Source organism: Gorilla gorilla, chromosome 1, assembly GCF_029281585.2.
Source record: "Gorilla gorilla gorilla isolate KB3781 chromosome 1, NHGRI_mGorGor1-v2.1_pri, whole genome shotgun sequence".
In the NCBI taxonomy this organism is placed as follows: Eukaryota; Metazoa; Chordata; class Mammalia; order Primates; family Hominidae; genus Gorilla; species Gorilla gorilla.
In genome coordinates, this window is record NC_073224.2 from 89,426,817 (window position 1) to 89,441,511 (window position 14,695).

At 36.5% G+C, this 14,695-nt stretch overlaps 1 protein-coding gene across 6 annotated transcripts in view; it reads right to left on the minus strand.

Moving 5' to 3' along the window:
* Nucleotides 1-14,695, minus strand: part of POU2F1 (POU class 2 homeobox 1) — a 203,492-nt gene that overhangs the window by 84,887 nt on the left and 103,910 nt on the right. For 4 of the 6 annotated variants that reach the window (XR_008672515.2, XR_010129124.1, XM_019026198.4 and 1 more), the window contains one exon: nt 6,517-6,582. Coding sequence is in view for 4 of the 6 variants with exons in the window: in XM_019026198.4 (XP_018881743.1) it covers nt 6,517-6,582 (66 nt within the window). In the remaining 2 variants the exon portion in view is untranslated. Of the gene's footprint in view, nt 1-796; nt 1,086-6,516; nt 6,583-9,746; nt 9,985-14,695 lie in introns of those variants that run through there. The other 2 variants (XM_019026200.4, XM_055365126.2) reach the window with 2 other exon arrangements.

The following is a 14,695-nucleotide window of genomic DNA, read 5'->3' on the forward strand; positions in this document are numbered from 1 at the left end:
GAAGGAAATGGACTTTCCATAGTACCTCCAGAAGAAATAAAGCACTTACAACACTCTCATTTTAGGACTCTGACCTCCCAAACTGTAAGATAATAGGTTTGTGTTCTGTTTTACCCAGCAATTCTACTCCTAGGTATATACCCCAAAGAATTGAAAAACGGAACTCAAACAGATACTTGTACACCAAAGTTCACTGCAACATTATTCATAATAGCCAAACAGTAAAAACAATCCAGCTGCCCATTAACAAATGAATGCATAAACAAAATGTAGTATATACATACAATGGAATATCTTATAAAAAATAAAGTTCTGATACATGCTACAATATGGAATAATCTTGAGAACATAGAATAGACTTTACCAAAGGTGGAGGAGAGGGACGAATGGGGAAATACCATCTTTCCAAAGGGAAGCATCCTTGTGCAAACAACTATGTTATAAAAAATATTACCGCTCCCTTCTATCTCTTTCTTTTATAGTATACTATTTTGGCACAATAATCCAATGTTCCATTTTCTTCATTCCTGAGTTTGGACTGCTGATCTAGGCTACAGAAAGGTCATACAGTCGAACCCTGAACAACGGAGTCAAGGGTGTCGACCCCACAAACAGCTGAAAATCTGCATGTAACATCTGACTCCCACAAAACTCAAATACTAATAGCCTACTGTTGAGCAGAAGCATTGCTGATAACATAAACAGTTGACTAAAACATATTTGTATATTATTATATACTGTATTCTTACAGTAAAGTAAGCTAAAGAAAATCCTAAGTGAGAGAAAATATATTTACTATTCATTAAGCGGAAGTGGATCATCACAAAGATCTTCATCCTTGTCTTCATGCTGAGTAGGCTGAGAAGGAGGAACAGGAGGGGTCTTGCTGACTCAGAAATGGCAGAAGACAAAAAGCTGGAAGGGGAGGCAGGAGAGGCAGGCACACTTGGTGTAACTTTATGGAAATACACTGTAATTTCTGACTTTTTTGCTTTTTCATTTGTCTAAAAATGTTTCTATATGCTACCAATCCTTCTTCCACCATGTGCTTTAGTTTCAGTGCCCATATCATAAAAGTGTCCATGCTGTAAAAGAAGGCAAAAAGCAGTCTTTAATAGGATATAGATAGGGCTGTCCTGATCATAAACCCGATTGCATCTGCACAAAATAGTACTGTTAGCCTATTCCTTCCTGCCTTAAATCTTGGTGTGCTTTCATGTCTTTCCTTACTAATAAATGTCCTTTGTGGCATTTTTTCCCTCTCAGAATAGGGCGCTTTTGTCTGCATTAAAAACCTGTTCAGGCAGATATCCTTTCTCTTCAATGATTTTCCTTCTTTTGTCTTATCTTTTTTTTTTTTCTGCAGGGGGTGGGGTGAGGGTAGAGATGGGGTCCAGCTATGGTGCGGTTACAGGTGTGAGCCACCACAGACTGATTTTCTCCATGGCATCTGAGAACTTGAGGTCTGCTGCCTCTTCGTTGGCAGAAGCTGCTTCTTCCATTATCCTGACATTTTTAAAGCCAAACATCTTTCTAAAATTATCAAACCATCCTTTGCTGGCATTAAATTCTCCAGCTTTAGATCCTTCACCTGCCTTTTAAGCTGTCATATAACAACTGTGCTTCCTCTCAAATCACATTAGAGTCCAAAGGTATGTCTTTCTTATAGCAATCCTGCACCCACATAAAAGCTGCATTTTCTTTTTTCTTTCTTTTTTTTTGAGACAAGGTCTCACTGTCACCCAGGCTGGAGTGCAGTGGCGTGATCTCAGCTCACTGTAGCCTCGACTGCCCAAGCTCAGGTGATTCTTCCACCTCTTCTCCCAAGCAGCTGGGACTACAGGTGTGCACCACTACACCTAGCTTTTTTTTTTTTTTTTTTTGAGATGGAGTTTCACTCTTGTTGCCCAGGCTGGAGTGCAATGGCCCAATCTCGGCTCACTGCAACCTCCACCTCCTGAGGTCAAGCAATTCTCCTGCCTCAGCTTCCAGAGTAGCTGGGATTACAGCTATACCATGCCCGGCTAATTTTTTTGTATTTTTAGTAGAGATGGGGTTTCACCATGTTGGTCAGGCTGGTCTCAAACTCCCGACCTCAGGTGATCCGCCCACCTTGGCCTCCCAAAGTGCTGGGATTACAAGCATGAGCCATGGTGCCTGGCTTAGTTTTTTATATTTTTAGTAGAGGCAGGGTTTCACCATGTTGCCCATGCTGGTCTCGAACTCCTGGGCTTAAGCAATCTGCCCACCTCAACCTCCCAAAGTGCCGGGATTACAGCCATGAGCCACTGCACCAGGCCAGTATTTTCAATGAAATAAAAAGGTATTTAGCAAAAAGTTCAAGTTTTTCATGTCTGCTGGTGTAGCTGCAGTGAAGGCTTCATTAATTTCCTTTCCTTTTTTTTTAAAATAATCTCCTTACACTTAATTTATTTATCTTGAAATGGATGGCAACTATAACTGCAGACCTCAATCTATAGTATACATCAAGCAATTCAAATTTTTCCTGTAACGTTATGACTTGCCTCTGCTTTGGGGAACACTTCCAGCACCACCAGTGGTACTTCGTATAGGTCTTATGGCATTATTTAAGGTTTAGGTTATTGCACTAAACAGGATGCAAAATACTCAAGGACATAGAGAGATCACTTTTTACTGCAATACACAATTTACTGGATGAACTGTTCACTGTGACATGATTAGGGTCACATGGCATTTTAAATGGATACTCACAATACTTGAGATCATTGCAATAGCAACAAGAGGTGGCTACAAAATTATTACAGTAGTATAGTAGGTAATGCAGTTAATTTTATCCAATTACGATTTAATACTGTATTGTTTACATTTGTTTCTATTTATCTAGACTGTGAATGGTGCCATGTATGTGATCCAGCGTGTGCATAAGTTTTGATACATTTTAAGGTTTTATAATTTTAATACATTTGTGATATTTCATGGTAATAAATGATAAAATAGTATCTACATATATTTTATGCATTCATTACATACCTTTTAATTTTTTTCAATATTTCTCAATATTTCACAGTTCATTTGTGAGTTTTTCCAAATTGTTGCAAATCTCAAAAAAATTCCAACATATTTAATGAAAACTATTTGCATATAAGTGGAGCCATGCAGCTCAAATCCATGTTATTCAATGATCAGCTGTATAACTAGGTTGGCTGGATAAGCTAACACATTTATTTTCTTTGAGACTGACCCTCAACAGGCTCATCAATCCTTTTTATAAATCTACTTAACCTTATAAGAGTATTTTAAAAATCATGACATAAAGTATATATAATAAAGTGGCTAGCCACACACCTACAGTAAGAATTCAAAGAACAGTAGCTGCTGCCATTATTATTACTATTATCCCTGCCTTCCTCTCAAATGACCACCTCAACTAGTTTAATAAGAATAATGAAGCAATCTGATGTGAATGATTGCTCAGTTTTGCTTCTCCCTTCCATTTCAATTTTCTGTTACTGTATAATATTTGCTTCTTCTCCCCAGTTTTAGAGACATGGGGTAGTCTTTTTCATGTTCAGAGTCAACCCTTCATTCTGCACTTCTGATCCTAGACCTTCACCCCTACCTTGGTTCAATTAATTGTATTTCTTTCTCCACTCTCTTGCTCCCTGATGGGTCCTTCCACCTGACCTATAAACATACACAAATTTCTTCAAAGAAACACCTAATTAACACCACTATGGCACTTTTCTGTACCTCCTCTTGAATTATTTACCATAATCTATCCAGAATCAGTTATTTATCTGTCTTATCTCTTAATGAATTGTTAACTCCTTAAAGACTGAGGGTTATTTCACCTATTTGCATTGCACATCCTAATAACACTGATTATAGTACTTTACACATAGAACAGGCACTTACTGAATACATTTTTTAAAAACCTAAACTATAAATTTTCTGCAAACATAAAAGGACTATTGACAAAAAGTGCATCATTGATTTTGCCTCTTGAATCAATGACAGAAGGCATAGAATTAACGTATCAACACAACCTTAAAATAATTTTAGAATATCATTCTCCTTAAAGTGTCACAAATCAAAATTATTACAATTGTAAACATTTCAGGAAAAAATGATCTACACAAATGTATTCTGAATCCAGAAATTGTGAGGCTTCAGTTTTACTATAATGCTAAGCGTTCTTCCCCTTAAACATTTTACTTGCTTTCATAAACTACCAAAAAAAGAATAGTTAACTAACAACTCAAGAGTCTGAAGGCTCATTTGTTATATGCTTAAATAAAAATCAATTTGTAAGCATACAATTATCTAAATAAACTGTAATTTTATATCTAATATATCAAACATGGTAAGTAAATATGCAAGTCTGATAGGAACCAGTCTGCCACACATTCTATATTAAAACGAGGCAAGAAATTCACAAGACGGTTACAACAAGTGCTCCAGTCAGAACTTACCTTATACAGGTCTGGACATACACAATGTGTTGCTTAAATTTTCAGTTTTATTTTATTGCACTTCATGGGGAAACTTACATGTGGGCTGTGAATCCTAAACCTGCCTTTATTTCCTGGCTGGTTTTGTGCCTCAATTTACTATAATTTGAAATAATGGTATCTAACTTGTCAAAATAACTTAACTTGAAATCAGGTAATGCACACAGAGTTCAAGACCAGCCGGCCAACATGGTGAAACCCCATCTCTACTAAAAATACAAAAAATTAGCTGGGCATGGTGGCTGGCACCTGCAATCCCAGCTATTCCGGAGGCTGAGGCAGGAGAATCGCTTGAATCCAGGAGGCAGAGGTTGCAGTGAGCCGAGGTCGCACCATTGCACTCCCGCCTGGGAAACAAGAGCAAAATTCCATCTCAAAAAAAAAAAAAAAAAAAAAAAAAAAAAAAGTGTAGTTGCTCAATAAATGGTAACTGCTGAAACTGCTATTACAGTAGTAGCATTAAAGTAGATACAGGGATTTCCATGTAGTCTGATGTAATGGCTATTTTCAGTGTTTTCCAATCATTTGCTTATCTTCCCTTAGGGAAAAAAAAAGTATGTTTCTTCTTTGAAGCTGTTCTTTAGGCACAGGTGTCCTGCCCACTGCCCCACCCTCTAGTCTCTTAAGGGGATCAGCTGCCCTATTTCTCTCTGCAAACATTTCCCACACCTAAGCTAGGTGGCTGAAGCACCGGCACTGGCATAGGAACCAGTGCCGAACAAGAAAGAAAGATGGAGTCCAAACAGGGGACAGAGAAATAACAAAAAGGAGACTGTGGCTGACAATTCAGACAGAATACAATGCTGTCCTTTCCCTTCTTAAGAGATACTACAGAAGTCTACTTGGCTAGCCTCAGTAAGAGTACTATGAAGTGTGTTAACTACAATAGGGGTGAACATGGAAGCCCCACAGCTCAGTTTCACATAAAGAGGTACGTACAGTTTAGAGATTAACATAAGCATCTCCAGGTATAGGAGAGTTTACAGCAAAAGACATACAGGCAGGAAAACTGCTACATTAGTCCAACTCAGCCATTTACCACAAATTAAGAGTGCCTCTCATTCTTACCATTGCCCATGGTTAAGCATTTTTAAAATGATAAGTCAAAAGGGATCCCTCTCTGCAAGCGAAAAACCTAGTTTTTAGAAGCAAGTACTTTCTGTTCATCCTTGCCCATAACTGTCTTCTTATTTGGTTTCATATTTTGATTTACACCTTTACCAGAAACCAGGGAAGTCCCTGTATCCTCTCTGGCAGATGATAAAGATACATAGTCTTACATCCTCTAAGCAATATACTGACTCAAGAGTATGAGCCGTGGAGACAAACCATCCTTTACAGATTTACCTTTCTCTCAAGGGGCCTCAGTATTCTCATTTATATGATAATTTTCTCTTGATAAAAGGTTTAATGAAGTATAATTTTTTTAAATTACCAAATAAAAGAATGTATTAGAAATGGGTACGTGTCTATAACTACTTACTATCATAACTTTTAATATAATTTATAGCAAAGGTAGGGCAGATAAAATTTACTATTTTGATTAACATCTGTAAGAAAAATAACATTTTACTGAATAGTTACTGCGTAGCTGGCATTTTGCTTAACATGCCACATATATCATCTCCTTTAATACTCACAATAACCTGAAATATATTATCCTCATTTTGTAACTGAATAAATTAAGTCTCAAAAAGATTGGGGAAATTGCCTAAAGTCACAAGCTAGTAAGTGGTAAACCCATATTTCATACCCAAAACTATCTGACCCAAAGGACAGTTTTCCTAACTTCTGCATAGTTTGCCTGATAGACAGAAGCAAAACAATGAAGCTGCCTGCAGAAGAAAGTTAAGTAATCTTAAACAAACATAATCCCTCCCAGTTCCTAAAGGACTGAATCATATTTGACAACTCAATACTCAAATTGGTCTGTATTTGCCAAATACAAGTCCCAGTTACATGGAAACTTTCTTCTTTGTGCTCTACTAGAGTTAATTAAAAAGCTAGATCAGAAAACTCTTACCTGTGTTGCCATCTCCACTCTCCATAGATGGTTTACTGGTTTCTGACGGATTGTTCATTCTTGAGTCTGCAATAAATCAGAGGAGAATAAGGTTTTTAAAAAACTGGGGATGGAGATGGGATTGAGGAGGCAAAACTGTGGCAGAGAAAAGGGTTAACTAATGTTATAGTCATATAGTTTAAGAAGACCCAGTGTACACATGTCTGGCTAAAATACTAGAAATTATAATAAAAGGTTAATTGGAAGAAATTCAAAATTCCCCAGACCCTGAAGGGATTCACAAATAAACTGTCTTTTTAAATAATTTTAAGATTCTTTAAAGAAAGACAGCAGAACTGTAACCTGAAAAAAATTAGAAAGCCTGATATGTAAAAGGAATAAATGCTTTTAACATGAAGTAAAACTGGAAAGGGGGGAAGCACCTCACAAAATAAAATGTTATTCCCAAATAAAGTATCTTTTTCTATATGCAATGATATTCATTCATTATAACCAAAACAACCCACTGGTAATCTTGATAAAAGATGGGACAGTAACTCAACCTATGAACTAAAAGAAAACACGTCTAAGGTAAATTATCTCCAAATTTACTCCCCTCCCCAACCAAACTAAACAAGTCAAAGTGAGAACATATTAAATTCATACCTTAACTATAAACCAGCACAAGAAGTTGTACCATAAGGCATAACAGATATAGCTAATAATTTCAAAACTGCATTACAACCACACCCACTTAAAGTAATACTACCTCAATATCCTAAATGAAACTGCTAATTTGAGTTTATCATTTCTGGGTTATCTACTTAATGAAGGTTTATTTCCACAGTAAAATGTTTTCATCAAGCAATATTAGGTATCCCAGAAAATATATTAAGAGAAGAGACAAGAACTCTGCTTTTCTTCTAAGTCTTTGAAAGGGTAAGAAACGGAATATACATAAATATATCTCTTATTCTACTACTGTAAACTCAAACTTAGAATATTTATGATCAAACAAGTTTACTGTCAAATAAGTTCTGCCTTTACCGACATTAACTTATTTAGTGGTTAAATAAGTTAAGAACCATTTAACTTTAGTTATTAACAGAGAACAAATATTTAAACTATACTGTGTTTTTGACCAAAGAGCACATTTTGTCATCTGCTTAAACATCTAACTAGAAAATCAAAACAATCACTAGACAGAATTCTCAACCATGTTCTTTACAGTCGAATTATCCCCATGCATAACAGATGAGAAAAAAAATCAGGAGTCTTTCTTTTATAAGTTTCATTTCCAACAAGAAGATGTGTAATAGCTTTTCCAATACAGTAAAAGTTTCTGTAACTGATGCTTGTCTTATGGGCTTAGGCAGTTCTGTCATAACTTTGGTTTGGTCTTCTAATGTTCAAAGGGTTAAAATTCCTATGTTTATGGTCATAAATGAGGGCAGTTCTACAACTTCCTTCTTCTCACCGTCCAGAGAAATTTAAATATCATCTGAAAGCATACTAAGGTTTGAAAGGAACAGGTGTACAACTTAGTGAAAAATCAGCTTTCTGAATGACAACCAAAATCTCATGAAAGTCAACAGAGATCACAACAAATGTATTAGAATATACCATTAGCATACATACTGCTCCATGCTTCCTTTAAATGAATTTTAAAGGAAAGTGGAAAAAATGATCAATCAGTTAACATTCATAAAAAGAGTAACAGTTTTCTCACATATGTGGGCACCGCAGAAATAAGCATAATTCTTAACAAGTCATGAGCCTGACTTTGTACAATTCATATTCTAATTTTCCCATCTATAAAGACTATGTCACAGGTATTTTAAGTGAATCATCTCAGATTCTTCTACTGAACTGTCAAGAGCTTCAAAAGCATTTAACAAAATTATCTCACATACACACAAAAATAAAACATTACTTCACATACACACAAAAATAAAATTGCACAATGCGAAGACTGTTTAAATAATACTATTAACTGAAAGTAAGAGATGTAATTTCTAATTCTAAAATGATGTGTTAAAAATATTCCAAAAAGGTATTTTTCTTTCCTTTTTTTGAATTGTTAACTAAGTAAATGTCAAAGAGTAAATACAAGATTGAATTCCTGACATAAATTTGTTGTTTCTGTCATTCACCCTTTACATAGTGGCTTTTACTGTGCTGGGCAGATACTCCTACCCTGGGTTTTGGCCATGCCTTCTGCATAAGAATTCAAACGTTTTCAGAAGTATCATTTTACTTTATCTTTGGCAACTATGAAGGTGACAGGAGCAGCTTTAATTTTCAAATGCAGAAAATGACAATATAGGAAAAAAGTCATTTCCAAAGGTTTTAAATGTAAGATATGCAAGTCCTGGAGTTCATATCATTTAACTTTCCAGGTGACTAGAGTAACTAAAAAAAGTCTCAATAATTCTGCATATAAACAGACATAACTCCACACAAAATATGACCACCATTAGCCACCATATATCTAAAAATCAAAGTGCCTTGATTTATTTGAAATCTTCATCACCAAAGATGGTTTTAACAAATTTATGCTGGACATCTTCCACTCCAAAAGGCTTGCTGTTCTACAGAGAAAACTCTAAAAAGGTTTTCCAACATTTAAAGTTGTAGTTATCTAGAGTATATAGTTGATTTTAAAAAAATTAAAAAGAGGACTAATCCTAGCAAAAATTTGAAAAGTTAATAGTTTCTAAAATCTGGAAATCGATCAACAGATCTATTGCAGCAACCAGTACAATTACCCTCTTTATTAACATTTATAAAAAAACTATTCTGCATTGTGACTCAACCTTATTTTTCACTGAGCATTTTGGTTTGTGTATAAGACATTCTCATTAGGTATGAAAAACATTTTTATTAATATGTATATATTATCTATGTACAGTTCTATGCCTTGTTTCAGATTTAAGATGTTTTTATAACTACATGAAATGTTCTCAATAGGAATTTCCAAAAAGCAAAAATATTCATTCGAGCTGAACTCTAAATTAACTGTATTTACTAACGATACCCTCTGAATCAGAAGAGCTAGTCACAGGGAGGGACCTACTGCAAATTCAAGTAAGCTTGTGCTTTGCAAATGCTTTCCTCGTTCCCTGCTCAGTCCAACTCTCCCCCTCCCCCGCCACAGGCTGCATATGCGATTAAGCATTTATGCATAGTCAACCCGACACACTCTATTTCCATATTAAAGCTTCTAAGAAAAGAACTATGCTGGTACCCACCTAGAACATAGTCACTGCAGTCCAGCATTGCTGTGAAATCTTCTAGAGGAGCAGAGAGTCCAAACAAGGAAGAAACAGGTAGCAGTTTGGGGTGGGGAAAGAAATTACTACTATTTTTAACAAATCTACAGTATGTTCTTAAGAGAAAAGAGGGGGGTTGCGTAGGGTGGAAAGTGGATTAAGGGGAAAAGCAAAATACAACTTCTGTTACACCATAGCAATCTTCAACTGAATAAGGAAACTTCAGTTGCTCAGAGGAGTTTTAGTCTCTCCTACCAGCTAGGACTGACATTGTCAAGGCAACTGAAGCATGAAAAAGTTCCTCTTTTTGTAATAAAATAGAAACAAAGATTGCAGCTGGCAGTTTCCATAATGAAGCTTAATCAGTATGCGCGTGATTAGGGCCTTATGCAAATCTCTCCTCGTTAGCACAGCAGCCAGCACTTTGAAGTCCATGAACAATTCATTTACAGAATATACTGAAAGCACTCCCTGCATAATTTAAATCGTTGCATAAATATTTATCAGGCTATTTGCATATTAATTGGCAGTGCATGAAGGGAAAAATTATCTCCTGAGTGCCAGCATAATAATTACGAGGATAAAATGAGACTTCTTCCAATGGCCTGGCTTCTTGGACCTAACTGGAGATAGTACCAAGGGAGAAGGGAGGTACAGGAGACAGAGTTCTGTTAAAATGCCACTGAAATGACACGTACAAATTAGAAACAACCCTACAGACTTAAGCACCTTTAATCTTATTCCTGCTGGCAACAATGACTTCAGTAATAAGAGGATTTGCAAAAAGCTTTCTACACAATCCAAATAATCCCAAGGAAACAATTAGCAAGGTAGAAGCAGAACACAAGGCTGTCAAGATGGTGCTAGTCTACTGATAGGGAATTTTCCAATTCTTAACACACTTCCATCAAGAGAAAGTCCCACTTTAAGACGAGGCAATAGTAAACCCAGAAGCAGTGCAAGGTGTATAAAGTACCTTAAAGAGTATAGAAATTCATTATCTACAAATCTTTTTATACTACCAAATTAACAGAATAGATTAGTTGAATGCTACATATTATGCAGTATCCTTCCCCCACGAAAATAAATCTCAAATAGAAAGAAGACAGTTTGTTACTTAGAATCTCTATTGTCAAAGGGTGGGCCATGTAAATTGTGGAATTACTTGGTATTCTCAAGTATATTTCACTTAATGAACATACATACATATATATAATCCTTACTAAACTATATGTTTATTCAATTTAAAGTACATTTACAAGGTAAGTCATCAACCCAAAATTTTTCAGGCATTACAATGACAACAGCCTAATCATCACAGACAATTCAGGAGATTTACAAAATCTCCATGGAGTAATAAGCATTATTACCCCTTTCTTTCCTTATATATTATTAAAGTAAGGAAACTGAGGCACAGAGAACTAAAACACTTTATCCAATGTCACACTAGTAATTCGGAATCAGGATTTAAAACTAGAATTTTCTGATATCAGAATCTGTGCTCTTGGCTGTTCCTATGCATTATGGATGAGTTAAACACATAGGGAATTGCTGAGAGGTGGTAAAGCAGCAGACTGAATGGTTTGTTTTCAGTGTAGTGAAGAAACCAGTAAACGGCAGCAAAGACATTGTGTTTAAAAGTCAGGTGTGTACAGATACACAGAAGAGTGCACTAGATTTGAGGAGAGTTCTGAAAGGTGTCAGCCCATTAATAACTGTTTTTATTTAGAACTAGTCTTCAAGAATATCGAATGCCTGATTTCTAAAATATGTATGCACCTTTTCCCAACATTGAGGTTGAAATTAAACTCAACATGCATATGAGGAAATGAAAGACAGATTTTAACAAGGGGCCTTTAAAAAGATTCCCTTGCAAGTCAGTAGAGGACCAAAAACCTTAAACTTTTGGATCAGCACTCTGCATTACTAGTTTTTCTGTTTTATTGAATCACAAAATGCTTATGAGGAGAGACTTTGCGGGAGAAACTTAACATAGCCATTTAGTACCTGTAATACCTGTTTAAGCTCCTTCCTTCTTCGAGCCTTAATTTTATCACCTATAAAATGATGATATCCCTTTCATGAGGTTATTGTGAGATACATGCTTTCATGCTTCTCAGACAAGAGCGTGGACTGGGGGAATGTGATGCAGTTGTGCCAGGGCAGACATCAAGTCACTGGATAAACATGTCCATCTTTTGAAAGCATCAATCTTATTTAATATTTCACACCACTTTGTATTAAAATAAGAATACATTATAGAAGAGAACACAAATTTCAAATGAGTTTTTAAGGTAGAATATGTTGGATTATACAAATTCTCCTTGGTGAGAAAAGATGAAAAGCAATGATGAATGTGACTAGATTACAGTAGATATCAATAAATGTTTATTTCCCTCCTCTTCCGCCTTTACGAAATTTAAAATTTATTGTTTGCATTTATTATGGGATATTTCTGCAACTTACCATCTGCCCTTTTCTACTTTATGTAATAACATCTCTAAACTACCTTTCTACTGCGAGTGCGGTCTTTCATATATTAGCGAAGGATGACTTGCAGCCAGACAATCATTGCTGACAAAGGAGTGTGTCTGTACCCAACAGGAGCAGCACCTTCCTAGTGAAAGAGCCTCCCCCTCAGGCTAAGAGAGTCCCACAAGACCTGTAGCAGGGAGGCTATAGTTTACCAGCCCACACAGGCTACTATCTAGAGTGGGACCCCCACCTTCCCCTCTACTGCAAAGCTCACCCGGAAAAAAAAGCTCACTTTGCTACAGTGGGAAGGAAAGGCAAGAAAAGTCCCTTTCTACCACCCTTGACCTAGGTACCCTACTAATTTTAGAGGGGAAGTTTAAACACCAGGAGTTTGTCCAAGCCTCTACAGATGGATTGGGAGAGGGACTGTCACCGTCTCTTGCCTGTACTCCCCAACCATGGCACGTTTATGTCCAAAAGAAGAAAATAACAGCTTTTCCCACAAAGTTCAAATGTCCATTTCACTTGGTCATCTGTCTGAAATAATAGCAAAGAATCAATTAGACTAAAACTTAACCTAGAAAGAACACCCTTTGTACAAAGGAAAATCATTTTTGAGAGGTTTGTGGGATTGTCAGTCATTCACACTTGAGCAGGAATTAATCCAATCCCACTGCTTTCATTTAACACCTAGTTGAGGAGTTGATTAGTAAGGCAATGGTTGTTTCTACTAGAGAAGAGGCCAATAAATGATAAAACAACTGATGTTTAGAGGACCTGGACTGGGGGTGGGGTAATGTGGGCAAAGGGTTCATAGAAGGTAGTAATAATAGGAAACAGTAGTAACATATGGAAGTATAAAAAGGAGCTGAAAGGGCAAATTCAAACTCATGTATTTCACAATTATGCCTAAAATGTAGCCTTTTTTTTTTCTTTTTTTTTGTAAAAGAGGGGACAAACGCTCTTCCAGGACCCAGAATTCACAGTTAACACTACTAGTTTTTTTTTTGTTTTTTTTTTTTTGAGATGGAGTTTGCTCTTTTGCCCATGCTGGAGTGCAGTGGCACAATCTCAGCTTGCTGCAACCTCTGCCTTCTGGTTTCAACCGATTCTCCTGCCTCAGCCTCCCGAGTAGCTGGGATTACAGGTGCCTGCCACCAAGTCAGGCTAATTTTTGTATTTTTAGTAGAGACGGGTTTCACCACGTTGGCCAGGCTGGTCTCGAACTCCTGACCTCGTGATTCACCCACCTTGGCCTCCCAAAGTGCTGGGATTACAGGCGTGAGCCACCATGCCCAGCCGACACTACTAGTATTAAAATATTTTTATATTCATGATCTTATGGGCCAGTGTAGGTATCATTAGAAATGAAATTGAGGGCAATGACAACTAAATCACAAACTAGTGTTTTAAAACACACCTTTTATGTGAGAGTGAACTGAGATCGGCCTATACTCTACCTTACTAAATCATTAACATCCAGCCTGGTCATGTTCTATATGAATAGCCATTTGTACCCTCTATTCTGTACTGACCATATAACTAGTTGAACAAGCAGAAATGTCTGACTCAACAATTATTGCCTGTTACCTCCTTTCTATATCATGGGGGGGTGTCTGCATCTTTTAGCGCCACTGGTTTCAGCCCAGGCAATCTCAACAGTACACCAATATCCTTTCCAACCTTCATCTCTTTTCCAATCTACCAATAACTTAGTGACCTATTAACTTACTTACAGAAAACACTTAATGATATTTCAATTCTCTGTAATAAAAATACTTAGTACCTCAAGCATTATCAATAATTATTTACAAAAAAAGTCCAAAAAACCCATCACACACATACAAACTAAAATAATTTTACTAATGCCCACCAAATATGAAACAACATTCCAGGACTTGAAAATTTGAGACTCAGAATCAAGTGATAGGTATTGGCACTGCCACCATTCTTGTCAACTACATCACAGACTATGTAAATGATACCCTCTAAGGTTGCATTATGGGGCTCTCAGTGTCCCCTCCCCCCACAAAAAATCTTTTAGAATAACTTAATGGAATGTCTATCATTTACTAAAAATCTAGATGGGCAGATACCATGAAAGAAATGTACTTTATCAACGTGGCTATTAAGCACTGCCAAATAACAAGCAATCTGAAGGATAATCTTACTTCATGAAAAGTAAACTGGGGCCTAGTTAATGACCCTTAGGGTCACATAGCTACTAAACAGAGAGCCGAGGTATGGTGGGGGTTGGGGACTCAGGCACAATATGGAGGGCATGAGAGGAAGACAAGTAAAATAAAATATGTAAAAATTCTTATCCCATGAGACTGAGATCAGTAGTTGGTTGGCTGAACAAAATGGTCAACCTAAGTATCATAAACACAAGTACATAATGATTGTATTTTAACCCAAAGCATATAAATACACATTCACTCACCAATTTTTTT